At 41.2% G+C, this 27,629-nt stretch overlaps 1 protein-coding gene across 12 annotated transcripts in view; it reads right to left on the reverse strand.

Annotated features, from left to right (window-relative positions):
• The window catches only part of MAST4 (microtubule associated serine/threonine kinase family member 4), a 603,634-nt gene that overhangs the window by 24,484 nt on the left and 551,521 nt on the right, over positions 1-27,629 (reverse strand). For all 12 annotated transcript variants that reach the window (XM_043887657.1, XM_043887656.1, XM_043887655.1 and 9 more), the window contains 10 exons: positions 27,064-27,149; positions 19,615-19,823; positions 17,735-17,873; positions 16,299-16,431; positions 15,159-15,324; positions 13,215-13,316; positions 5,675-5,797; positions 5,358-5,470; positions 3,214-3,341; positions 2,333-2,568 (listed from right to left, as the gene is read on the reverse strand). In XM_043887657.1, coding sequence (XP_043743592.1) covers positions 2,333-2,568; positions 3,214-3,341; positions 5,358-5,470; positions 5,675-5,797; positions 13,215-13,316; positions 15,159-15,324; positions 16,299-16,431; positions 17,735-17,873; positions 19,615-19,823; positions 27,064-27,149 — 1,435 coding nt within the window. The remainder of the gene's footprint in view (positions 1-2,332; positions 2,569-3,213; positions 3,342-5,357; positions 5,471-5,674; positions 5,798-13,214; positions 13,317-15,158; positions 15,325-16,298; positions 16,432-17,734; positions 17,874-19,614; positions 19,824-27,063; positions 27,150-27,629) is intronic.

A 27,629-nucleotide genomic window follows, 5' to 3' on the forward strand; every position in this document is an offset into this window, starting at 1 on the left:
GTCGAGAAAAGGAAACATACAAAGCTGGACTTCCCTAAACGCTGGAGTGTGAATATACACCGTTCTCTTTTATCATCCCCCCTGCTTGCCTCTGCCATCTCGTTTCATAGCACTGTATATAAACGTGTGAGTCTTTCCTGCCAAGGGTGGATGTCACTTTAATGTTCTGTAAATGTCAAGGGTTCTTTCTTTTTGATGGTGGAGCAATATAAAAATCAACAAATTTAATTTTACTACAGTCACGGTTTTCAGATTTCCTAATTACCCTTGGCTATGAGCAAATCAGCTTGTCTCTCTATTCTGTACGGCCCCCAAGGTCTTTGATTATTTTTAGTGTGTGTCTGAGGGAGACAGGGAGAAAGGTGGTTTGAATCTATTAATCAAAATGCACGGCAGGACAGAGACAGATTTTTTTTTAATTATGAAAGTAATCAATCAAATGCTTAGACACCATTCCCTTCCCTCTACCTCGTAACTTTCTGATAGTCAGTAGGCAGAAGAGTCCAAGAGATCATAAACAATTCATCATATTAAGAATAACTGAAATAGAGGCAACTCTATTCAGAGTAAATAATAAACTAAGAAACACATGAGAACTTAGTAACCAGAAATATAAAGCACTTGACATATCCACATTTGATTCAATACCAAGATGAACAGGAATCTTAGGCTACTAGCTTGTTTTTACACACTTCTTCATTGCTATTATCTTGGCTCTACCAAGTTAGGACATGTGGAATTATCCCACATGGAAATAGAACTGAGAGGAAAAGAGAGAAGGGAAAAACCCAACATTATTTTTCCCCATGATCAACTATCAGCTCACATGAAGCTCCACAGAACCAGACTTTTTAATGAGGTGGAAATAAACCCTGTTTGTAAAATTTATTATTTTGAAATGATTCAAAACAAAACAAAATTATACACTGAATATTCAGTTAGTTAAAAAAAATGTTCATGATAATCATTCATGGTTATCAATATAGCATACTGGATATGGCTTAATGAAACCATTTATTATTGCAACCTTAAGCCATACCCATATTTTTATTTTTTGAAAGCATAAATGCACATTGCTCTGTGGAAGGATGTGCTATGCATAACATTTCTATAAACCAAATAATATCTGAAATGCACCTCAAGGGCTTGCTCTGAGGGAAGCGCGAGTCCAATCATTTAATGAGGACACCTCTGTGATTAAGGCCCCAAGTATCCACGATACACACTGCTGCTGCTGCTAAGGCGTTTCAGTCGTGTCCGACTCTGTGCAACCCCATAGATGGCAGCCCACCAGGCTCCCCTGTCCCTGGGATTCTCCAGGCAAGAACACTGGGGTGGGTTGCCATTTCCTTCTCCAATGCATGAAAGGGAAAAGTGAATGTGAAGTCGCTTAGTCGTGTCCGACTCTTAGCGACCCCATGGACTGCAGCCTCCCAGGCTCCTCCATCCATGGGATTTTCCAGGCAAGAGTACTGGAGAGGGGTGCCATTGCCTTCTCCGCCACGACACATTAGGCATTCTAAAAACCTGTGGAGACACTGCTCCTCTGGTCAGGAAGGTTTATTCACACAAAAGTAACATTATGAAGAATTCTCCCAGGAAAGGCCTATGCCCCTGGACTGCTTCGCACACACCAGACTATGTCTCAGAAGTGTCTTTACCAGTTACCTAGAAGCTGGAAACCTGTGTGCAGTGGAGTGGTTTCATAGGCACACAAGGTATCAGTTTGAACTGTGTTTCTGACTCCCCTCTCCCCTCTTGGCATGAGAATTTTGCTGCATTGACGGAGGGTTTAGAGTGGAGACTATTTGGTGACTGGGTATAATGTGGCCCCACAACAAAAACCAGCTCCTTCAAGGAAACAACCACCCATTTGAACACCAGAGGGAAAACTGGCTTACACTATACAGATGGTGATGTAAGACGCTATTGAGGGTCCTGTTGACCATTTGACAGGGTTGCTTACTCATCACTTTGAGTTAGATGCAACTCCACAAGACCTTTGCTGTGCCTTTGCCTCCACAATGAAGAACAAGCTCCCCTACTGCATTCTGAAGACCATCCAAGGGCGCCGCTGAAACCCATCAGAGGATGTGAAGGCTTCAGGTGAAGCAAGAAAGACTGGCTGTACAGCCCTGCGCTAAGGAGAGAGCTGAGATGTCTGATCTCAGTTCTGAGGAGTCCATCGCCTAAGGAGTGGGGCTGTAAGAGAGTCTAGCAACACAAAACGCCCATCATCACTGCCTGGTCCGAAGCCAGGCCTGGGACTCCGCGCGCCGCAGTCAACCTGGCGGGCGATGCTGGGATGGCAGGGGCCAGCTCATGGCCTCACCTGACAGAGTGGAGCTGCTGATGGTGCTGGCCGGGGTGGTGACCTCTGGCTCCTCCTGAGCACTCTCTGCAGGGGGGAGGGCTGGCTTTTCCGGCTCCTCGTGCAGCTCTCTGGGGTGGGGAGCAGCCCCATCATGTTCTGCCTCTGCTGAAACAGCCAGCTTGGGAAGCAGCCCAGAACCGAGTCTATGTCTGTTGCTTTCGGTATCCGAAGAGTTGGATGTGGATAACTGTTGCCTTAATTAAACACGAAAACAAAGTCATATATCTACAGACACTAGGAAATTGTGTGCAAGGTGAATTTTAGGGGGAAAAAAAAAGCAGGTAAAAATGGAACTGATGGCGCCTAACTGACACACTTTGAGGGCAGTGACTTCTAAACGGTGCCAGACCACAGGTATCCCCAGGAACTGATCAGAAATGCATACTCTTGGGGCCTCCCTTGTGGTCCAGCAGTAAGAATCCACCTGCCAGTGCAGGGGAAACGGGTTTGATCCCTGGGAAGGTCCGATATGCTGTGGAGCAACCAAGCCCATGTGCCACGAGTACTGAGCCCATGCAGAGCCCGCGAGTCGCAACTAGTGAGCCCCCGCACGGCGACCGGAGAGCAGCCGCCTCTCATGGCAACTGGGGAAAGCCGTGCAGCAGTGAAGACCGGCTCAGTTAAAAACAAGTAAATGAGAAAAATGCAAGAGGATGTAAAACTGTATTTTTACAAAAAAGGAAAAGAGAAATATACATCCTCAGCCCCCATCTCAGACCTCCTGGGTCAGCACTTTGCTTCCACAGGCCCTCCAGGAGATTCGGATGCATGGTCGCGTGTAAGAACCACTGCCCTAGTAGCTGCTGTTTACAGTGCTTCTCAACAAGCATTTCACATACATTTCAGAATACTCTGAACTCCAGCTTAACGTTTCCGTGGATGGCAAAGTTGTGCATTTAGTTTTGTCCCCAGGGTCTTCCTTTTCTTCTCCTGAATTCTGAGTACCTCGATCCATACTGCTGAAAACCTGCAAGGCAAAGAATCAGTGCTTATTAATATCTGCTGGAAAGGGCTTGTCAGAAGGAAAAAAAAAAAAAAGTCCTAGGAGAACAACCTGAGAGTATGACTAAGGTTTGAATTGGGGCCATGCTATTCAGAAGGTACTTTCCAAAGCTATTTACTTGAGTCCTGAGGTGAGTGGCCAACTGTACAATTTTATTTCCTTTTGGAGTGGGGAACTACGAATTCATCACATTCTCACCATATCTCACTATGGACTTTGTATCTGCAAACAAAATCCATACATGCATTGGGGTTTCCAGGCCTGGGATCACTGCATGCATTAGATTACATTTAACCATGAAGTCAATCAGAAAAAGAAAATCACAGAGAAAAAGATTTAATGGCCCCCAGTCAGGGGCAGGAAGTAGAAAAATGAATTGGCATTGAGAGGGAAGAGAAGAATATATTACCTGTTTCAAGACCCATTGGGGGGAGATGCAGTGTGTACTTGGTGAGGAGTCAGAGGTATTTGTTTGGCTTATAAATCACATATACCAACAGGCAGCCTCCTATATTGATACTGGGATTTCTGAAGGGGATAATAGCTTAAGCAAACTGAGGTCTCTGCTGTACCATGCGCAAGATGGAAGCGCAAACAGAGAGCTGAGAGTCCAACCCAGGAAGCACTTGCTACACCCAAGCCAGCCACCCGCTGCTCTCATGGGGATGGCCCTTATAGCTCCTATAATCTCCTGGGATTAGGAGGAAGGTAGCAAAAGAACAGGGGACAGCAGAGAGGGAGCAGTGTAGGGGATGGCTTTGATGGGCCAGAGAACAGGTACTGGGAAAGCCTGAACTCTGTCATCAGCTTCTTTCCTGGCTCTGGCCTAGACCTGGGCCTCCCCTCCAGGGAAATCCCTACCTCTCCGTGTCATTCCTATAACCGGGGAGGGCAGTGTCGGCCAATCTGCAGAGCAATCTGGGTAGTCACTTAGGAAAAGCTACAGAACACTTTCAAATCACTCATTGCTATAGAAAAGCTACACAATAATGATGCAAAATGCCATGGCAACAGAAAATACATCTTGAGTGAAAACAGCAAAAGGAAGGTAGGGTGCCCTCTAGGTTCATTTCTATCTTCCCAGGGCCCTGTTCATCTCAGGACTATCAGGTAAGTCTTTGGTTTGTTTGTCTTTTAAATCTTCCCACTATCAGTCAAAAAGCACCTTTCTCCAACACTGATTTTATCTTCTACTATTTCTAAAATTCTAGCTTGTCTGGCCTGTTGCCCCTTTAATATATCTTACACTTTCTATCACTGATTAAGAGATTGTTTCATTTCACAATCAACTGTCTCCAGGTGTCTGGGCTTATATCAAGGACTAAGCCTTCTCCTTTGTATTGTATCCGTGGGATACTAGGAGAGGGCTCTGCACACAATGAGCTCAAAATTCTTCTTATAAAAGCAATGGGAGGATGCCTCCACAGCCCAGCAAAAGCTAGACCAGGGTCAACATGGAGATCGTATCAGACACTCCCCAAAGAAAAACCGTGAGTGCAAGTCTCTGCCTCCAAGAAAAAGGATATTAATCTGTGAAGCTGGAAACAGAGAAATATACCACTGCATGGGGGTAGGAGCGCTGGTTTATCAAAATCAAAGGGGTAGGGGTCACTCTTTTCTACCCCTAAGAGACTCCAAGCTCCGAAACACCACAGGTGGTTTCCACAATCTCGTAAAGGTATTTAAGGTACCAACTATCTGACCCATGGGCTTCCCTAGTGGCTCAATGGTAAAGAATCCTCCTGCCAGTGCAAGAGACGTGGGTTCGATCCCTGGGTTGGGAAGATCCCCTGGAGGAGGAAATAGCAACCCACTCCAGTATTCCTGTCTGGGAAATTCCATGGACAGAGGAGCCTGGTGGGCTACAGTTTACGAGGTCACAAAGAGTATGACACAATTTAGCAATTAAGCAACAACAAATCTGACCCGTAGGAAGTTCTCTAAGAGAGACCCTCTATGTTTATGCCATATTTCACTCACCTTAGAAAACCTATGTGAACATGAGGAAAACTGCCTTATTTCCACATTAAAGTCTTCATCATTCGTGTCATCTTCTTCCTCAGTCTCCATATGATGGTACTTCTCTGACCGAGCTGCAGGGAAAGGTTTGGAAAGCAGTTTCAATTATTCAGAATTTCAGCTTTTAACTTAGCTATTTTAATTATGAGTTTCTCTATCAAAGCAGCATTATGTTTCAGAACTCATGGGTTTAAGACTGGAAGGCACCTATCAAAAACAGAGCTAATTTTCCACAAAGAAAAGGCCAAATAATGTTTTATGTCAGATATTGCACATACTATCAAAATAACTTGTGTCGTCTTCAGATTCCAGTTGGGGAATGAATTCTGCCTTCTGTCTCAGCAAACTGTTCCAGTCTAAGCAACGGAAGAATCGATGTTGTTTGACTTCGTAGGCACCACCTTAGGGTAGGGAGTGGAGGGAAAGAATAGACGAAAAGTGTTCAGTTATCCTCCCAACAAAGGTAAGAACCAGTTTTTAAGAGCAACAGAAAAAAAAAAAGTTATATTAAGAGAGAATTAAAGAAATCAGGGAAATCTTTTTCATGCTACAACCCAAAGCTCCAAAAATTTTCCCATAATTTATCAGCAGGGGATTTGATTTTGCTAACAGCAGTTGCTATGGCACAGTTTTTCTTTGTTAATTTTTCCATGACTTCCTCCATTTTTCAAAGGTTAATGACACGGCCACTTAAAATCCCATTATGCTCAACCTGGGGATGTGGACACACACTGGCCCAAAGCAGACCTGCTGCTTGCAACCCCCCTAAAATTCTAAGAAGGTATAAAATGTGCTCATGGCAGTAATTCCTCTGGAGGTAAGTTTTATTTATTTATTTATTTTGGGGTACCTACCACAATCGATTTCTCTTTTTTTAAATTATATATACATATATACACATATATATACCTATACATATATAGGCTATGCTGGGTCTTTGCTGTTGCACACAGGCTTTCTCTAGTTGCAGAGAGTGGGGGTTACTCTCGAGTTGTGGCCTGTGGCTTCTAGGACATGCAGGGTCAGTCACTGACCCAGGCATGTGAAATATTCCCAGACCAGGAATCAAACCCATGTCCCCTGCATTGGCAGGCAGATTCTTAACCACTGCAACTCCAAATAACTCCATCCAAAAATTTTACTTTTAATTGGAGGATAGTTGCTTTACAATATTGTGTTGGTTTCTGCCATATAGCAAGATGAATCATCCATAGGTATATGTATGAAGGTAAGATTTTAATAAAGATGATAATATATAATGGTTATCTTTCAATTTTACTGGACTGTTCATTAACATTGGTAGGAATTAGATTCTATGGCTTACAGATTCTTAAATAAGAAATTGGCAAGCTTGTTTGATAGATTTATAATACATGTGATGAAACGCAACCACAATTCCTACGTTTTAGGTTTCTTTTTGCCAAGTGAGCCTGATAGGACAATTCAGTGAATCGAACTAATATTTGTAATTCAGTTTATGATTTTACAGAGAGATTTTGAAGGGCAGACCCCATCAAAGTATTACACGGTCCCCCTTGTAAAGGGGCTTCCCTTGTGGCTCAGCTGGTAAAGAATCCACCTGCAATGTGGGAGACCTGGGTTCGATCTCTGGGTTGGGAAGACCCCCTGGAGAAGGGAAAGGCTACCCATTCTAGCATTCTGGTCTGGAGAATTCCATGGACTGTATAGTATACTTTCTTCCCCGATAGCTGAGTTGGTAAAGAATTCGCCTGCAATGCAGGAGACCCCAGTTTGATTCCTGTGTTGGGAAGATCCTCTGGAGAAGGGATAGGCTACCTACTCCAGTATTCTTGGGCTTCCTTTGTGGTTCAGCTGGTAAAGAATCTGCCTGCAGTGTGGGAGACCTGGATTCGATCCTTGGGTTGGGAAGGTCCCCTGGAGAAGGGTAAGGCTACCCACTCCAGTATTCTGGCCTAGAGAATTCCATGGACTGTATAGTCCATGGTGTTGCAAAGAGTCGGACACGACTGAACGACTTTCACTTTCCCATGTAAAGAGAAGGTACACATGTTATAAAAATCTCACCACGAGAATCACACCCCCATCCTACCACCAACATGCACACTGTTGATGGGAGAGATAAGGAAAATTCAATCTTGAAACAATTTCAGGAAGAGATACTTCTCACAAGACTAGTACCAGGATCTAATCCGTCTCCCAACCAGGAGATGTCCCTCGACATGGGTTTCAAATGCCTCTTTAGTGCAGTTGTTACCCATGCTTCTCATCCTGTCCTCGGTGGGGTACAAAAGGAATAGAATGAGAAATGCAAGCCGAATGAAAAATCTTGGGGCAGGGGAGGTATCTGTGAAGTTCAAAGTCATCTTTCTGTCCTCACTGGGCCTCCCTTCAGCACAAGGAGCAGGTTGTCTCGGGCTCCAAACCAGCCAAGGGAAACCAATGTTTTGAAAATGATGGAACGAAGAGAAAAATGCTAAGTGAAAAAATCACCCTCCAAAAGGGAGAATGGGTTCTTTACAAAGTATTTGACTAGAATCTTCATCTAGAATTCAGTAGGCTTTTTCCTTGTTTTTCAGCATGATACTCAAGTCTGATGTTGAGAGCAACAGCATCAGCAGCTGGGATTTGAGGGCCAACTTTGACAAGTATTACACTAGAGACAAGAGGCAACTTGCTTCTTTTAATTAAACCACTGAAAGTAATGCCTCATTGTAGGCACTGTCCACTCCATTTTTTGGATGGGTAAAGCAAATAATCAGTAAACCGTACTGGGTCAAGATCATCCAGTGAGCAAGGGTTGGAGGGGCTGAGCTGAGGTCTGTCTAAAAACCACCGGTCCATCCTCAGCGCCACAGCACCACATGCCATGTAAGGGGAGGCCTGGTTTAGTCTGGATCCTACCCTGCCCTCTCTCTCGCATCAAGTTGCAAACAGATTCACAACTGTGGATATTGGGAAAGGAGCCATACACCCAGCTCCCCAGCATGTCTGCCTAATCCAGCTCCAGTCCTCTGCATTCTGGTTCTCATCTACCCCAACAAACATCCCCATCCACAGGCCAGGGACAGTTTCTTCCGGTGATCTTTGCTTGGAGACGATCAAAGGGCTAAAATATGCGTCAATTCAATTCCCTCACTGTGCCAGTGACACAGGTCCAAAGAGTCAGGTCCTACCTAGTGGCCTACCAAGCACTATTCAGCAACGATTATGACTTCAGCTGCCACTCTTGGGGCCTCATCAAATGACCACTCTGGAACATCCAGGTCACTCAACTTTAGCCAGCAAAGCATAGTTCTCTGGACCCAAAGGCTCAAAAGACACTTGCAGACCATATCCAGAGTGTTTGCTCCCTGACCCACACCTTGGCACTCGTATTGGTGAGAGCCTTCACTTGCTCTCTATAGAGAATGACAAATGGGCCCTCCCCGGGGAGCCCAGCCCACTGCCGACCCAGGGCCCAGGTCTCACCATTGGCCTCTGTGCCCCACTGAGAGCAGCTGCTTATCACTGAGCCCTGTTTTTCATGCACTTTTGGAGAGAGGGGGAGCAAAAGAATCAAAAGGACATACCAGAGAAAAATTAACCCTGGGCTAACAACCTCAATCCTGGGGCTTCCCGGGTAGCTCAGCTGGTAAAGAATCCACCTGCAATGCAGGAGACCCCAGTTCAATTTCTGAGTCGGGAAGTCATCCCTAGAGAGGGGATGGACTACCTACTCCAGTATTCGTGGGCTTCCCTGGTGGCTCAGACAAAGAATCCGCCTGCAATGTGGGAGACCTGAGTTTGATCCCTGGGCTGGGAAGATCCCCTGGAAGAGGACATGGCAACCCACTCCAATATTCTTGCTTGGAAAAATCCCCATGGACAGAGGAGTCTGGCAGGCTACAGTCCATGGGGTTGCAGAGTTCGACAAAACTGAACGACTAAGCACACACATGGCACAACCTCAAACCTAGAGAGTGTGTTGAAAAGCAGAGATGTTACTCTGCTGATGAAGGTCCGTGTAGTCAAGGCTGTGGTCTTCTCAGTGGTCACGTACAGTTGTGAGAGCTGGACCATAAAGGCGGCAGAGTGCCAAAGAATTGATGTCTTCGAACTGTAGTGCTGGAGAAGACTCCTGAAAGTCCCTTGGACAGCAAGGAGATCAAACCAGTCAATCTTAAGGGAAATCAACCCTGAATATTCACTGGAAGGACTGACACTGAAGCTCCAGTATTTTGGTTATCTGATGCGAAAAGATGATTCATTGGAAAAGTCCCTTATGCTGGGAAAGATTGAGGGCAGAAGGAAAAGAGGGCATCAGAGGATGAGATGGCTGGATGGCATCACTGATGCAATGAACATGAACTTGGGCAAACTCCAGGAGATGGTGAGGAACAGGGAGGCCTGGCGTACTGCAGTCCATGGGATCACAGAGAGACAGACGTGACTGGGCGACTGAACAGCAACCTCTTGGAATAATATAGATGGTGGCTTTATGAGCCAAATACAAATCATCAGACACAGGAACTCACACAAATGTCACTCTCACCGTAAGAATTCACCAGAAAGGTAAAGGAAGGGAAAGTGGCCGTTTCTTGCGCTCCTGTTATGCACCAGATCAGTGTAACCACATACCTCCTCCAACGTGCCTGCACTCAGTCCTGCAATAATCCTGTGAGGTGTGTAACGTGCTTATTTCCACAGATTAGGACACTGAGACTCCAGGCAATGAAGAAATGACTTACGACCTCCCAGCTGGCTCATGGGTGGGAGTCAGTCACATCTGAGCAGGTCTCAAGGCCAGTGAGCCCAGCTGCACTCAATCTTCTCCAAGTTCAAAAGTCAAGTTCAAATACGACAAGGTCCCAAATTGCAAGTTAGGGTTTGGCACTAGTGTTCTCCCTTGAGCTTTTCTCTCCTTTCACAGAATTTTCTTAAACATCCATTATGCTCTTCACACTCCTTTTCTCAGCCTCTCTAGTCTCTCGGGCAAACGTGCATTCGCACATTTTCGTGCATTATTTTGCCCTCTTAATATGCATCAAATCCAAAACACTGTCATTGGAAGCAGCATGGCAGACTTGCGGGATTCTCAGACTTGCTCTCTGGGCCCTACTGGGACTTAGCACATTGGACCTGCCTGTTTGGCAAGTTCTCCTCGACAATGCTAAGAGCTTGGGCAGGGTCTTTTAAAGTCTTTTGCAAGCTTCTGCTAGAAGATTTGTTTCTCAATCTGTCAAACCCCGAAAAGACTGAAACCAGCAGTCAAGGAGAAAATGTGCAAAGAAAACTTGCAGCGTATAATGTACAGACGTGGATGTTCTGACCACCATCCATAGCCCTGTCTTGCCAAGTAAAGACCAATCGAGAGCCCACACGTTCCTAGGAGAGGGAAATGGGCAGAGAAGATAGGAAAACTCTCCAAAGTGATGTGCGAACACTGAAGAGAGCTCTTTAGCAGAAGTGTTGATATGATTCCAATACATTTTTAGCTCTCCCTTAGAACAATACTTCCCTGGACAGTTGATTAGACTATACAAACAGGTATTTGTATTGTTGCAGGGCACTCTTAAAATGCCTCTGCTTCTCATATTTGACTCCAGTGAGTAAAACCACCTCTCAAATCTCTGCACCACACAGAGCCCTGACTCTCACTCTTGGACAGCTATGCTTATCTCTTGGACCATAAAGCAAATCCGACGGTAGATCACAGACAGAGGGAAATAACCAGTTTGCTAGTCACTTCAGACAAAAGGAAATCCAAATAGGGTGACAAGAAAGATAAAGAATTCTGTTCAAAGAGTTCAATCAGCTCAAAGGTGGGAGCACCATCAACCATTCCTAAATCTCATCTGCCAAAGGGGAAAGCATGGGCTTATACATGCAGAAAAATAAAAATTGACAACACCAGCAACAGGGTCACATCTGGTCCCAGTAGACAGAGTTGGCGATCTTCTATCCTCACAGTAATCCTGGGATGTAGACCTTTTATCAGCTCCATTTTACAGATGAGGCACAGAAAGGGAAACAACCTGCTCGTCATCACAGAGTTCGGATTTAAACCCAGGCAACCTGACTCCAGAGTTTATGCCTTTAGCTTCTGTTATATCACCTTTCCTAGTGAAAGGCCCACTTATCCATGGAAGAAAGCAAAAAGCACATGGCACTCTAGCATAAAGGCTTCCCAGGTGGCACCGGTGGTAAAGAATCGGCCTGTCAGTGCAGGAGATGGAAGAGACACAGTTCAATTCCTGGGTCGGGAAGGTCCCCTGGAGAAAGGCATGGCAACCCACTCCGGTCTTCTTGCCTGGAGAATCCCATGGACAGAGGAGCCTGGCAAGTTATAGCCCATGTGGTCACAAAATCAGACACGACTGAAGTGACTTAGCATGCAGGCAGGCACTCTAGTACAAAACTCAACTCAAATTAGTTTTCCTATTGAGTTCTGATTTTAAAACGTCTTGGGAATTCCCTGGTGGTACGGTGGTTAGGACACTGGCTTTCACTGGCATTGACCTGGGTTCAATCCCTGGTCGGGGAACTGAGATCCCACAAGCCTCATAGTGTGCGCCCCCCAAAAAAACCATGAAAGCTTCTTGGATTCTCTAGGGCAGGGTCTTCAATGTTTTTCTGACAAGAGCCAGACAGTAAATGTTTTAGGCCTCGTGGGCCATGAGTTGGTCATGACTACTCAACTCGGCCAAGCAGCATGAAGACAGCCATAGATAATGTGCAAGTGACCAGCACTGCTGTGATTCAGTAAAACTTTATTTACAAAACAAAGATCGGATCCAGGGGTTTTAATGCATCCTCAGAAACTCTGGGTAGCACAGCATTCCATACTTAAGCAAGAAAAAGAGCTCTCCAACTGAGGAAGCTCTGAGCAAAAGTGGAGAACAATGTAAGATATTGTTTATTTGGAGTTTTTGCAAATGATTTCTGTCTAGAAAAAACTGGGTGAGAGAATGATCTCATCAGCATTTTCTTATCTTTCTAGTAAAATGGGGTAGGATGAAACAGCTCAGAATAAACAACCCAGCAAGGCAACAATTGTCATGGATGAAAATTTTTATCAATACAGTGTGTATGTGCGATGTGTGCTGTATGTGTGTGTGCATGTGTGTACATTATGTGTATTTAATATTTAGTCTCATCTCGGTAAATTCACATACTGGAGTTGGCTAGGACTGTATTGCAATCTCTAAGTCTGTCTATTAAGAATATAAGGAAGAAAAGGAAAAGGAGTTTGGAGAAACAAAAAACTGGTAGAACAGTCACAAAAAATAATCAGCAAGAAATAAATCTACTATCTCCTTTATCTTGAAAGTTAATGTTTTTTAACCCTCTTTCTTGGGCCACGGTACCGATCACCATGATAGAATAGTATGGTTCAACCCAAGGCACTTGTTTCTAGTAATTAGTTCAAGTACTGATAATCTGTTTCAAAACTTGCAGATAGCAACTGCTGGGTCAAATCCTTCTAGGGAAAAAAAACTCTCCAAGTTCCTAATCTTCTGTTTCAAATTTTTAAGATTCATGCTTTTCAAGACAGAAGAGTTACATGTGCCCTTTGCCCTTAAAGTTTTCTTCCAGATATATTTTATTGACTGAAACAAAGTAAGAAAAATTTCTGCTTTCCAAAAAAGAACAACAACAAAACAACAGCCACCAACCCTCATAGTGTACACACTGCTCTGAATCATGTAAATATTGTTTACTGTATTGTAGTCATATTCTGAGTCAATCAACAGATGTTTCCCATGCAAAAAACAAAACAAAAATACAAACCTCTGAGTGCTTCACACTGACATTATTTCCTGCATATTAGCAAAATTAAAACACACGTGCTCTAACCTGTTCCCAGTCTCTCCAGGGGATTCTGCCTGAGGAGCAAGGTAATCAGATCCTGGGCATCAGGAGGTGGTGCCTCATCCTTTTCAGGCCAGTTGATCTCATCTAGAAAGAAGAAAAATAGGTGATAGATTGTATTGCTCAAATGGTGGTCCACATCCCAACAGTATGGATAGCATCCAGGAGTCAGAAATGCAGAACTTCAAGTTCCATTCCACCAGCTTAATCGGAATCCACAGCTGATTCCTTCAGTTGATTCCTAGGATCAGTCAAGTGTGAGAAGCACTCTTGCACAAGATATGTATAGTACTACTTTCAACAAGCCAGCATGAGAACATTTCAAATGAGTATCTCTCATTTACCTTTTTGATTCATTTTTCTTTGGTAGAACTGACACTGCAAATTAGTTCTCTTGATGTTAAGAGGGTTCAATATAGTGGAAACTCTAAACTCCTATGGTTAAGGCAATCGCCCACCCAGGGATCATGGGGAGTCAGATTTTCTCTTCTGCTATCATACTTAACTGAGAATCTGGCCACAGCTCTAGAGTTCTTTTGCTTTGAGGAGTAAAAAATAATTTTGTGAAAATAACTATTTCCAGAGACAAAGGAAAGGTTAAAATGCTAAGATTGAAGAAGAAGAAAAGAACCCAAAGAAATTGTAGTAATGGAAGTATTTAAAATCTGCCATAAATATTAAAATAGGTTCTACATTCTCAAGGAGTTCGCCTGAAGATAGGTGTGCATGCTTGTGTGTATGGAAATGCAATAAAAACATGAGTTATTTCTGTGTGTGCCTGCCTCTAGCTTCCTCCGCTGCAGTTTAAATCTGATTTGGAAAATAAAACATGAATATGCAGCTGAGCCGCAAGGCACTGAGAAAGCAAAGCCAGCATTGGCTGCTTGTGTTAATTAAACAGTTGATTCCTCTTGCCGCTCAGGCCTTGGTATATCAGCAGACAGTCTAGTTATAAATCCATAAAGAGCTCAGATATTGTATAAAAGGGTTATACACTGCAGGCAACTCGCAAATCTACTTTGTTTAAGTTTACAAAGATGCCTGGCTTTCAAAGTCAGTGACAGAAAATAATGCTGTGATTAAAAGGTTCCTTATACCAAAAGGAATTATCCCCCTATTTCCACCGTTGGGCCTTCTAAGTATAGTCCAGAAGGGACCAGAGGTGGGTGAAGATGTGAGTGATGACTAACAAACTTTGAGTAAGAGAGGCCTTTCTGATCTCTGCTTCAGGAAAATTTATAAAAACAGCAGGTAGGGTAGTAATAGGCCTATTTAATTATCATTTAGTTTTGCCACAAGCCACATAACAATAGTTAGGGTCAGCTTGCAGGTTAAGATCTAAAGGTTATTGAATTTAAATGAAAGATGAACAGCTGTTAAGAAATAACATTACACCATAACAACTACCAATGAAATCATTAACAATCTGTGGATTAAATTTGCTTCCTCCCCATTCTCATTATTTATTATTTGGTAGACATTTGTTTTAGGGTTTATTACATTTTTGCTAATTTCTTCACTGTGCCAATAGCCATTTTCCCCATTTATGCAAATGTTACCCACATTAACCTTTTCTTCCCTGGTGAAACTCTCCTATTATGGAAAGGAAGACTGGACAGCAGCGAAATCATTTGCAAATCCCACACTAATTTCTTTTGCAGATAAAGCACACCATAAAAATCAGTTACATCGCTAGTACATTTCTAAATTCCACGTTAACAAAACTTCAGATCAATTTCCAACACAAATGGCTCCGTTGAGATTGTGAAAGTCAGTTTCATGCTATGATGAGTGAGTTCTTTTAATTTGTTGGCTAAAGCATTTGATAAAGGTTAACATTTTAGTAATAAAAACAGTAATACTCCCCAGAATTACATTAAAAAGCTGCTTCCCAATGGTAGCCTAGAGATAACTCCTGACAATATTTACCACTGATGACTTGTCCAAATAGCTCTTCTGGAGTGTCCCCAAAGAACGGCACGCATCCAACCAGAAATTCATAGAGGATAATCCCCATGGCCCACCAGTCCACTGGCTTCCCGTAGCCCTGCCTCAGAATCACTTCTGGTGCAATGTATTCAGGTGTGCCACAGACCTAAAAGATAATTGCAATATTAGAATAATTGGAATATTAGACACAAATTAAAATGAGCAAGATGGCTCAATATCAATTATTTTGCCTAGAGTGCACCTGCTCAACCACATGGACAAAGAACTTAAGACCAGAGATTCTAAATCATTTTCTATCATACCAAAGGCAATGAATTACTTAAATACCAAAAAAAAAAAAAAGCAAAGCTTAAAATGCTGCTTTAACAGAAAACTGTGTGTAATATCTAATTTCAAATTTGAGTACCTTTTTATTTACTTTGCAAAAACATTTGTAATCCCTGAAATTTAAAATAATACTGTATTTTTTTCATCTGTCACTCTCAGAGAGTTTTAGTATTTATACGACCGAAATACATTCACATCCTGGTTACTTCATAAAAGCCTGATGGTTGAGACATGTTCACCTTAAGTAACTGTACAATGAACAGATTGTGGGCACATGGTAATGAGGCGTGCTTAAAGAGAAATGGTCCATGGCTCGGAGTTTAGCACCCGTGATTGTACGACGCATCATGAATTTCATGAGGACTCTACTGAGACTCCAAAATTCCTTACAAAAACAGTTTTCCATTTGTCTCTCTCACACTCTCACTTGTGAGCAATTAGATCATTCATCTTACTAACAGACCATAATGCTGGGGGAGGGATGTGGAGGGACCTATAGTTCAAAGAGGTCCTGAGAGAAAAATGGGAGCAATTTGCACTTTATTAAATGTAAGGCTTATCAAGACATCTAAAGCCCCAGCGCTAAAATGAAGACAGCCTAGGCAAGTTTTGGTTCTGAATCTCATTGGCAATGCTGTACTTTGTATCAGAAATGATAACCCACTTCAGTATTCCTGCCTGGAGAATCCCATGGACAGAGAAGCCTGGTGGGCTCTGGTCCATGGGGTCACAAAGAGTCAGACCCGACCACAGGACTAACACTTACTAGAACTGAGCAACATGCAACCTTACCTGCTTGTCCAGGAACTCTCGGGCGTCCTTCTCAATATGACCCTCATAAAGATTGGTAGTCATGCTCATGAGTCCCACCTTGGATAATCCAAAATCTGTCAGCTTTATGTGCCCCATGGAGGTGACCAACAAACTGTGAAGCAGAAGGACATATATGACAATACTCCTTTGAAGCTCATTTTTTTGTTTTTACTTTTCTCCCTTCCACTGACAGTTTTTAAGACTATGTAGTATATAGGTATCAGTCTTATTACAAAATCCAGCCTGCAAAGAGATGAAGTCACACAAAGATGTTAAATATATTAATATGTATCTGGCAGCTGAGTGTAATCCACAACGGAGGGCTAGAGATTGGGACCCGCTCGTCTTCCCTGGAGCATCTACATACAGGATCACTTACAAATTGCAACTCAGAAAAATTCAAGTATGGAACTCTGACATCTTTGCATTTTCAGAATAAAAAAATAACTGAGAAAGGGCTACTGATAATCCTGTGTTACACATCAACAACTAAGATAAGCTACCAATCTGTGATTCAAGTAAGATAAAGAACTTGGAAGAAAAACGTAGTGTTGTTTCAGATTTTAACTTCTGACTCAAACTTAAATTTCTATTCACTAAAGACAAGACCTACATCTCTTATACATGCAAAGAATGCACATTTGAAAGCTTTATGAATTTAGAGTTTAAATTTGTTTTCATTTTAAGTGGCATAGGAAATTTTAATAATTTAAAAAATTAAAGGAGGAGTCTAAAAAATAAAGCTATCGGAAGGATATATGCTGAAATTCTATAGTTGTGTTTGGTAATTTTGTGATTTTTTTTTTTTTTTTGTACTTCCCAAATCTTCTGGAATGAGCATGAGTTAATTTTATCATAAAGTTTTCAGCACACTGAAAAAATACTTCTAGAGGCATCTCAAATTAGTGGAGAAAGCATGAAACATTTAATAAACGGTGTCAAGAAGACTACCTAGACTTTGGTGGGAAAACAGTGTATCTGTATCTCAAATCAGACACCAAAATGAGCTCCACATAGATTAAAAATTAAATAATAAATTATGAATAAAATAGAATGGATTCTATAAGAATATCATCTTGGAGGAGAAAAGAATTATCTAAATATGATTCTAAATGCATAAACTACCCAGAAAACAACTCATGGCATTCTATGTACCTATTATTTACATAATAAAAACCTTAAAAAAATTAATTAACCCTGGTTTTATACTCTTTTGTTTGTTTCTTATAAGCTATCATTATAAACATCATAACCTTTAAAAAGATTATACAAAAATTATAAATGTTGCTAAAAATAACTTTGGGGAACATTATGGGAGAATTTTTAAACATGCAAAGCAGCATTAAAAGAAAACATTTTTTAAAGACAAAAATTTGTATTATGTGAAAAACAGACATATTGCATCAGTGACATACTTGTCTGGTTTCAAATCCCTATGTACAATTCCATAATTATGTAGATATTCCAAGGCCAGGACCGTCTCAGCAAAGTACATCCTGGCCATGTCAACAGGGAGAGGACCCATGTTCTTCATTAAGGTAGCACAGTCACCCCCTATAAAACAGAACAAAAAAGACTTAGCAAGTACTGTATCAGCTGGGATTAAAGACCACCAGTTTAGATTGCAGAATTTCAAAACAGAATGGCCTCTAACCACAAAGTCCATCATGCTCTTAAGTGGAGACTGTTAGGTAATCATGTTTCTACTTAAATGTGCTGTGAAGAAAATACAGACGTCTATTTAAGAAGCACTGCTCATGAGGGAGCAGATTTGACCTGAAGTGAAACAAAAAGTTGAAGAACTAATGACGTGTTTTAGGAACAGTGTGACCATTTAAAATATAATAAAACCCATGGCTGATTCATGTCAATGTATGGCAAAAACCACTACAATATTGTAAAGTAATTAGCCTCCAATTAAAATAAATTAATTAATTTAAAAATATATAATAAAGCATTTTGAAACATGGATTCTGGAATCAGGCTGCCTGAGTTCAAATTCCAGCTTTGATTCTTACAGGTGGGGACGTCTTAGGTAAACTGGTCTTGGTCCCTTTGTCTGTTATGCCAGGATATGAATAACGTCATCCCTTTTATTGTGAGGATTAAATGAAGTAATCTATGTAAAGAATTTAGGATGCTGTCAACACATATTAAACATGTGGAAAACATTAATGATTGTTGTTAAAATAACCACAGCAAAAGTTAATAAAGTATTGGTGTGGTGAAAAGAACATTGGGTGGAAATCATGCAAATTATGTTTTTGTCTTGTATCTACCACTAAGTATCTAGTGAAACGTGGGTTTCAGTTCATTCACCTGCAAAATGAAAATGCTATTTAATGTTCCTTCAAATTGTGAAGTTTTGGGATTCTGTTCAAATAATTACAAGGGCTTAAAGCAGATACTTTGAAAAAACTGTTTTGGCCCTTGCTTACCTATTCATTTTATAGTTTTATTTATGTTAATAAGGCATGGCTACTGAAATACTCAAACATTTCATGTAAAATTGATGGAAATAACATTACTTGGAGCATTTAAAAGACAGACCATGAACTTCCAAAAGAAAAACAAGCTTTTTAAAATTAAACTGTAGTTGATTTATAATGTTAGTTTCAGGTATACAGCTTCTGATTCTTTCCATTGATAGGTTATTAAAAGATACTGAATACAGTTCCATGTGCTATACACTAAATCCTTGTTATCTATTTTATATATAGTGGTGTATATCTGTTAACCCCATAGTCCTAATTTATTCCCCCTCCTCTTTCCCCTTTGAAAGCCAGAAATTTGTTTTCTATGTCTGTGAGTATATTTTGCTTTTGTAAATAAGTTGATTTGTACTTTTTTTAGAAGCTAGATTTTCTTGAATGTGTCTTCCTTCTAACTCACTTTTAATTTAATACCATAGACTGAAAAGGACATATTTTTAATACATTCCTTAAGAGGATCCACTGTAATGAATGCTTTTATGATACGTGATAAAAATAAGTAGGAAAAATCCCATCACCTATATTCTAACTTTAATGACCAATTGAGAGGAGGTACTCAGGATGAAAGGCTATTTAAAAAGGAAAACAACCTTTTTTTTCACGTAGCACTAATTTTCCCTTTGTTATAACAGAGCTGGCACTTTACAGGCAATTATCAGAAGATAATGACTGGGAATACTGCCATCTCATTGCCCAGCCTCGGTTCCTCTGCGGGTGCAACCACCGTGAAGCACGGGTCAGTCACACACAGACAGCGGCCTTGGGTATCAGCGCTATGTTCTCTGCGTCAGAGACTGACTCACCTTCCACGTATTCCATGACCATGCACAAGTGGCGCCTGGTCTCAAAGGAGCAATACATGCTGACCACAAAAGGGTTTTCTGCAAAAGTCAGGATATCCCGTTCCACAAAGGCCTGCTGGATCTGGTTTCGGAGGATGAGGTTCTGTTTATTAATCTTCTTCATGGCAAACCTCTGCCGGGATTCCTTATGCCGAACGAAATAGACTGCCCTGGAAAGGAGCACGAGGAGTTGGGGTTCAAAGGAAGAGGGGATGTTTCTGGGTACAGTAAGCCAGGGAGGTGGATGTGATCACCCACTTTTTTTTTAAGTTCACATAACAGCTGGGATTCAGCCCACATAAACTATGCTGGCAACTATCAACATTCAATTTCAGGTCAAAGTCCTTTGGCTAGGTTGATTTTTTTTTTTTATCCTTTCAATAAAGGTTACAGGTCACACATAAGACATCAAATTCATTTCAACTGCTGAAGGATATGGACAGTCTCCAGAGTGAGCTATTTTCCAATAGCTGGCTGTTGTTTTCAGTTTTTTCATAAACAGAACAAAATCCAATATATAAGTTAGAACAGGAAAACAATGAAAAAAGTACAAACATATTCTGAGCTAAAGCCTTTCTAGCATTAGATATATATTAGGCATTTTTTCACAACTGACTAAAGCAATAATTTTCTATATGATACACATGAGATCTACAAAAAGAGACCATAGATTATAGTTTCTTAAAGCAGCTGACTTCCAACTTGAGAGTAATTTACTTCCCATTAACTTTCATAGGGCTTCTCAGGTGGCGCTAGTGGTAAAGAACCCGCCTGCCAATGCAGGAGACAGAAGAGATGCCGGTTCAATCTCTGAGCTGGGAAGATCCCTTGGAGGAGGGCATGGCAACCCACTCCAGTATTCTTGCCTGGAGAATCCCATGGATAGAGGAGCCTGGCGGACTATAGTCCATAGGGTTGCAAAGAATTGGACATGACTGAAGTAACTTAGCATGCACACATAAACTTTCTAGATAAATATGAAGTATGTCTAGACAAATATGAAGGTCATAGGGGGCTGCCCACCCTGCTACAAAGAGAAGCATATTTCTTCACTACAGACCTCGGCATGAGTTACACCTATGTCTGTTTGAACAGGAAATGCATTTCTCAACTGAAAAGGGGTCCAGAGTATACAGACATTTCTGGTGCATCTGACCCACAGGTGAGGTGCCCAGCAACTTTACCCTAATATGAGCAGGTTGTATGGAATTTCTGCCAGAAGCCTCACCCAAATACTCTACAGAACCAGTTCTGTCTGGGAAAAGACAATGGACTCCTTGGAGCTTCAAATGCTGTACAGAAAAGAAGTAATCAGGAGGAAGATCTTCCAAACCCCACCTGGAAATGATGAGCAACAAGGAAAATGTCTTGGACAGTCTCCTTTTCTCGTAAGTTACTCGTCACTTATCTCATTATTGAGGGAGAACAGGTCTGAACTCAGGTGAGGCAATGTGCAAATACTTAATAATTTATCTAAAGAGCCATCATCATTAGAAGTGTGTAATAGGTTATATGAGGCTGTTCTGAAACAAACGCAATGATAAACTAAGGAATAATTTACCTAAAGAGCTACCAGTCACAGTAAACTCTACCCAGTAGGATGCTTCCTAAACAAAGGGTTATCTGAGATTCATTTCCCACTAGTGATTTTCACTGTCCCTGAAAAAATGAACACAAAGGGGACTAGGACACCCTATATGTCTGTTGAACCAAAATGTCAGAGTGATCCACTGATGTAAATCTTAAGTATATTCAATCTCAGTTTAATCAATGTTCACATCTTTCTCTTAGGTGCTCGACTAGGAATTCATCTTTCTATCAAATGTGTACCTCTTTATCTTTGTCTTCTCATTATACCCACATTTTCCCTTGACTCACAAAATCACACAAGCTGTCTGAACCACACTCCACACAGCCAGCTGGAGGAATAACCTGGTGTTCCTACGTCCACTTTACAATAAGCTGGTGTGGGGGCTGGCCAGCTAGGTGCTCACCACTTTCCATGTGGGCTTGCTGTCCTCTTTAGGATGCCCAGACACTTGGGCTTCCACCAGCTGGGTTTAGTTCTACACCTGTGCTCCTCACTAGGCTTGATACCATAACTGACTAATTTAAACAAATATTTAAACTGATGGAAAGTGAGTGTGAAAAGAGAAAACATCCTTGTTTATAAGAAAAGTGAATGGAATACTTGGGAAAGTACTGATAAATGTGAGTTACTAATTAAAATTCCTATCGATTCAGTAAAGTGAAAAGATTCTAAATGTTAAGAAAATAATAAAAATCTAGACACAGATTGATTTCAGTTTTTGCTTCACCTATAAAGAAGCTAAAAATGGGAAACAAACAACATAGTACAGTCAGCCTTATGTGTCCCTGTCTTCTGTATACCCTTAGATTCAACCAACTGAGGACTGAAAACATTAAAAAAAATCCCAGGAACTCCATAAAGCAAGACGTGAATTTACCACACTGACAACTATTTACAAAGCATTTACATTGTATTGGACTTCCCTGGTGGTTCAGCTGGTAAAGAATCTGCCTGCAATGCCGGAGACTTGGGTTGGGATCCCTGGGTTGGGAAGATCCCCTGGAGAAGGGAATGGCTACCCACTCCAATATTCTGGCCTGGAGAATTCCATGGACTGTTGCATAGGGTTGCAAAGAGACACAACCGAGCGACTTTCACTACATTGTATTAGGTATTATAAGCAGTCTACAGATGATTTAAACTATTGGAGAGGATGCCATTTTATGTAACAGACTTGAGCATTTGTGGATTTTAGTATCCAATGGAGGTAATACCAAAGAATGACTATGTAACTACGGTTTATATTAGCTGTCTTATAAAGGTCTTACATCAAAAGGCTGGTCAATTTACATAAATTTAAGTTAAATTAAAATGTTTAAAGTACATATCATTTTTTGGCGATTTCCTGCTTTGACTAACTTTTTCATTAACCAACTTAACTCATTCTTTCTGAATCAAACACTTTGACAATTTCCCCCCTTTTTCCAATTACTAATTCGATAGAGCAGAACAAAAGATTCAAAAACACTCGAGCTTCTCCTAATCAGAAGCTGATAGCAGAACAGACATACTCAAAGGGAGCACAGAAAAGAACTTGGCCTCGGCTTAGATATGAGACAAGCATTGGCAGATATTGTCATGAAGAGGGATTTCTGAAATACAAAATCTGCTTTTTAAAATAAGTCTCAGAACTGAAAATGTTAAAAAGTCAGTATCTTTATATAAGCACTTACCTATTCTTGAGAGTCAACTGGAGTACAGTTCAGTTACTATCTCTTCTTTCAATGTTTAATATTAAGTAGGTTTAGTGCTAGGATTTCCAGACATATGATATTGAGAATTTCACTTTTAGACTATCAGTAAGTTGCCTTTTTTTCCCCCCTGTTGTATCTTTCTTTTCTTTTTTGGCCATGCCACAAGGCATGTGGGATCTTAGTTCCCTGACCAGGGACTGAACTCATACCCCCTGCTGTGGAAGCACAGACCTCTAACCACTGGACTGCCAGGGAATTCCCTAGGGTGCCACTTTGATTTTCAACCACGCACCACCATTTCTTACATAAATAACTGCAAAAAAACTCAATATGTAACAGGAAGTGAAGGAAAAAAGAATAGGATTGCACATGACTTCATGAAAGAACAAAAGAGAAAGAAGCCCCAGGCTCAATTTGACCAGCACTTACACCAGGTACAGTGTTAATAAAGGCCTTCAATCTTTATCCTCAGATTTTCAGTTCATAAAATTTGATTTGACTTTCTGCTTCCCCTTGCTATTTTATTTAAAACAATCAGGTAATCCTTAGGAATTAACTGAAATTAATTTCAGTTGAAATTAATCCTATAGGTAGCTTGAGATACCATTTCCTCAGGACAAACATATCTTGTTCAAGTTGCAAAAGTCAACTTAGACTTAATTAGAATCCCCTGCAGCTGGGTTTGTTTTGTTTATGTTCTAACATTTTGGTACTGCTTTGGGAATATTATTTCTAATGCTGAAATTGGTTCATTTAGTAATAAGTATTCTCTCACATACTCCTTTCCTCCCTTCCTATAAGTCAGTGTTCAAAATCTACTCAAGTCAGCAGAGAGAGAGGAGAGAGAGAGAGGGAGGGAGAGGCTGAAAAAGAGAGAGAAATAGAGACAAACAGCAGTGGGACAGACAGACACCTAACACTGCGAGGCAGAGCTGCAAACCGCCCAAGTCTAGTTATAAAACTAGGCTGAACTGATTGGGCTCCCATTTCTCTGCTTTCTGTCCCCAAGGGTTGCTTTCTTTGAAAAGGCTTCTGTGTCTCTTTTCCTATACTGACCCCTCTGTGCAACAGGAAGACTCAACGATGGGAGGTGATGCGTTGGGAGGGGCAACCCGCTGAGCCAAGCATCACTCCACTCAAGCAGAACTGAGGTGGGGGCGGGGAGAAGCAGAATGGGAAGCAGGCAGGATCTAGAGCAGAATGAATCAGTCCTATGGGGAGGGTGAATGTCTCATGCATATACAATTACGCATGGATCTGAGAGCCTGATACACGAATCCCTGTGGGCAGAACCTCACGTGGGAAGGAGAGTGCATGTGTTGTCGAGACGCTGAGAGGAAAGGCTATCAAGAGGGGGCATCTGTCAGCTTGCACACCTGGTCTCTCAGGTAAATGACTCTGTCCTTTGAGGGTGAAAAAAAGAAAGGGCGGCAAGAAAGGCTAGAAAGGAATGTGAAGTGGAGAAGAGCTGTGCCTCTCAGATCCGGTTTACTTACTTTAAAAAATTTTAGATTAGTTTTATTCTTTCACTTTGAAAACATTCAAAATTGTTATCTAAAAATCTAGGTGGAGGGAAGTTCACGGCCATCCAGTGACTCCATGCTCTTACTGCCAAGGGCCCGGGTTTGATTCCTGGTCAAGGAACTAGGCTCTCACAAGCCTTGTGACCAAAAATATTTAAAAATAAATAAATAAAAACAAAATCTAGGTGGATGTACTCAATGGAAGAAGGATTTCTATACCCCAATTGAGATGACTAAAAGTTATAAACAAAATATAAAGGGAGACAAGAACTCTGCTTACAGTCAGCATATGTGTGATCAGGCCTGGAAGCCTCTTTCCCCACATCAACACCTCAAAGGGTCTTGTGAGGAGATGACATATATAAAGAGACTAGTCCAGTGCCTGGCACACAGTAGGTGTTCACTTCCTACAAAGGGCTAAGTTTGGCTTGAAGGAAGTTTCAGCTTCCAGGCAGGGATCTGAAACCTACTAACCAGAGAAGGAAATTCAGTGCTTATCAAGTTGGTAAAATGGCTTCATGCCATGCGAATGTGAAAGTGTTAGTCATTCAGTCTTGTCTGACTCTTTCCGACCCCATAGACCATAGCCCGCCAGGCTCCTCTGTCCATCGGATTCTCCAGGCAGAAATACTGGAATGGGTAGCCACTCTCTTCTCCAGGGGATCTTCCTGACCTAGGGATCGAACCCGGGGTCTCCTGCATTGCAGGCAGATTCTTTACCATCTGAGCCACCAGGGAAGCCCCTTCATGCCATGAACTGTCACTAAGCAGGGATGTTGAGAAAATCCTGACCTGTTACAGCTCTTTCTAAGAAAAGGGTTAGTTTCCAGTATAACCAGTTTTTGAAAAGTCAAAGAACAGGTCACTGATGTGAGCAGGGGATTCAGCTACAGGGATGCCCAAGAGAGCCTTGAACAGCTTCAATTCATGGCCCACAAGGGATCCACCTGTTCAGCCAGTTCACAGAACCCCGCCATAGCATCTTGATCGGGTGGGTCAATGGGTGTGGCTCGATTCAAACTTTAAGTTCAAAATAATTAAATCTTAGAGGAAATCTGTCAGAAACATAGTGAGAGATTAACTTGAAGTGTAAAAAAAGAAAAAAAAAAAGTTTTGGCTGATCAGCACAGGCTCCCGCAGGCAGCTTGTAAGCCCATTAATGACTTGGCCTGCGTCCTGGGTGTTTACGGATTCACAGCTTGTTTAACTTCTTGTATATTCCCAACCATTCCCCAAAGTGTGATATACCTCATCTACTATACAGTGGTTTAATTGCACTACAAATGAGTTTACTCAACCAATTAGAACTCCATATACAGCTAAGATATTTGCTCAAATTTTATAAAAGTGGTGCTTCACCGACAATCCTGTGCCAGAATTTCACTTCCAATAAAATCAAGCAGTGCTTATACCCACAGATTCCTTAAATCAAAGTTCAGTCTTCTTTCTAATCAAAGAAGAAATCCTCAGAGGATCCCCAGGATGAAAAAGGACTAAAAGCCAACAATATATAAACAAAATCCACAAACAACCACATGCTAAAATGATCTTCTTAGGCAGAAGAGTTTCAGTGAGGTCCTTGAAAAAAAATAAAACATTGCAAAAAAAAAAATCAGAAAGCATTTATAAGCCACATCAGGAAATATGCCATTTGACATAATCCTGAAAACAAATCAGTGAGGCATAGAAAGGACTCACAAATGTTTAAGTTCTTCACTAAGTTAATGGTGTGGAAAATATTAGAGGTGAAAAAAATCATAAGAAGAAACATCCCTTGTGGCATAACAAAAATCGTTTCTATCTCATCTGCTCATGTGTGTGATAAATGGCAATAAATGTCTACGGGATGGTTTATTGCCCTCCACCTACAGATGGAATTGCAATTAATACTTAATTAAACTAGAGTTCTGGGCTGTCTAAAGTGGATCAGGACACAGTTTGTGCATGAATTATCCTTCCAAATTATTAGTAACTCAAGAAGGATCTTGTCAGTATTGACCTTAAGCCATGAGAAAGAAACTCTGTGTCTATAAAACTGAGTCAAGGAAGGGGCACCACTAATATAATCAGACTATAGCATAGAGGCCAATTGAAAAAAAAAAAATTCTGGTGTAACTGAAAGACAAAGAATTGTATTACTTTATATTTTCAATCAGCCTTCTTATTTAAGTTCTTCTCTTCCAAGGCTGACTGCTGGTCAGGCAGGAAATGCTGGCTAATCCTCAAGAAGAAATGCTATAAATGGAATTTATATATATTCAAATATATTTATACATAAATATACAGCCAGATGTGTATATGTATCTATATATCTACATAGAAACAGGCATATGCAAAAATGTTCCCTTATTTTAGAAATTTTTGTTTTCTAAAGTCTTTCTCTCCAACCCTCTATAATAACTCCCACCCATGTCACTTGAAATACTTTCTGTTGAGGTATTCAATGAAAAATGATTTGGGCTTCACCTTCTACCCATTAAATGAAGGAGCAGTTATCTGAAAACTAAAGTCCCCAACAATATCTATTTGGCATTAAGATCAATGTGAAGAATATATTTCTTAGGTGTGTTAAAACACAATAGAGTTTTCTTGGATTACTCACCCATAGGCTCCATTGCTGATCAATTTAATCGTTTCAAAATCACTTTCCCGAGGTTTCCTTCGAAGTTTCAGGGAAGCATTAGAGCTCTTGGAGACGAAACACGGATGTTTTTAAAAAAAAAAAAAAGCACAGAATTTAAGAAAATTATTTTAGCAGCAAAATAATTAATATCTGAATTACATGCTCTCTTGTTTAAAATATTAAAGTGCAATATTACAGCCAAAGGAACCTGGGGGACAACTTTAAAGATCAATTTTCCAAAGCACCGCTGATAAACTATTCCTCACGACAGTGGCTCAGATTCACTGAACTGAACCTAATTTCCGGGAGATAGAGGCACCAAGGTTTTGAAAATTCCTGATTTTAATTTACCTCTGTAAAGTATTTGGGTGAACCTCATCCTAGTCTTCTAAAGTTTTTTAAGTCTTTAAAGTCATCTTAAAGTTTTAAGTCCAAAATGCCAAAGCTTAATTCTGCTTTTAGTCAGTTAGAATAGAATGGGCTAGAGTGGCTCTATGCAGGCTAGTGGACCATGTGACTTGTCTGCCCGACCCAGAGCGTCTCTA

Source organism: Cervus elaphus, chromosome 25, assembly GCF_910594005.1.
Source record: "Cervus elaphus chromosome 25, mCerEla1.1, whole genome shotgun sequence".
Classification (NCBI taxonomy): domain Eukaryota; kingdom Metazoa; phylum Chordata; class Mammalia; order Artiodactyla; family Cervidae; genus Cervus; species Cervus elaphus.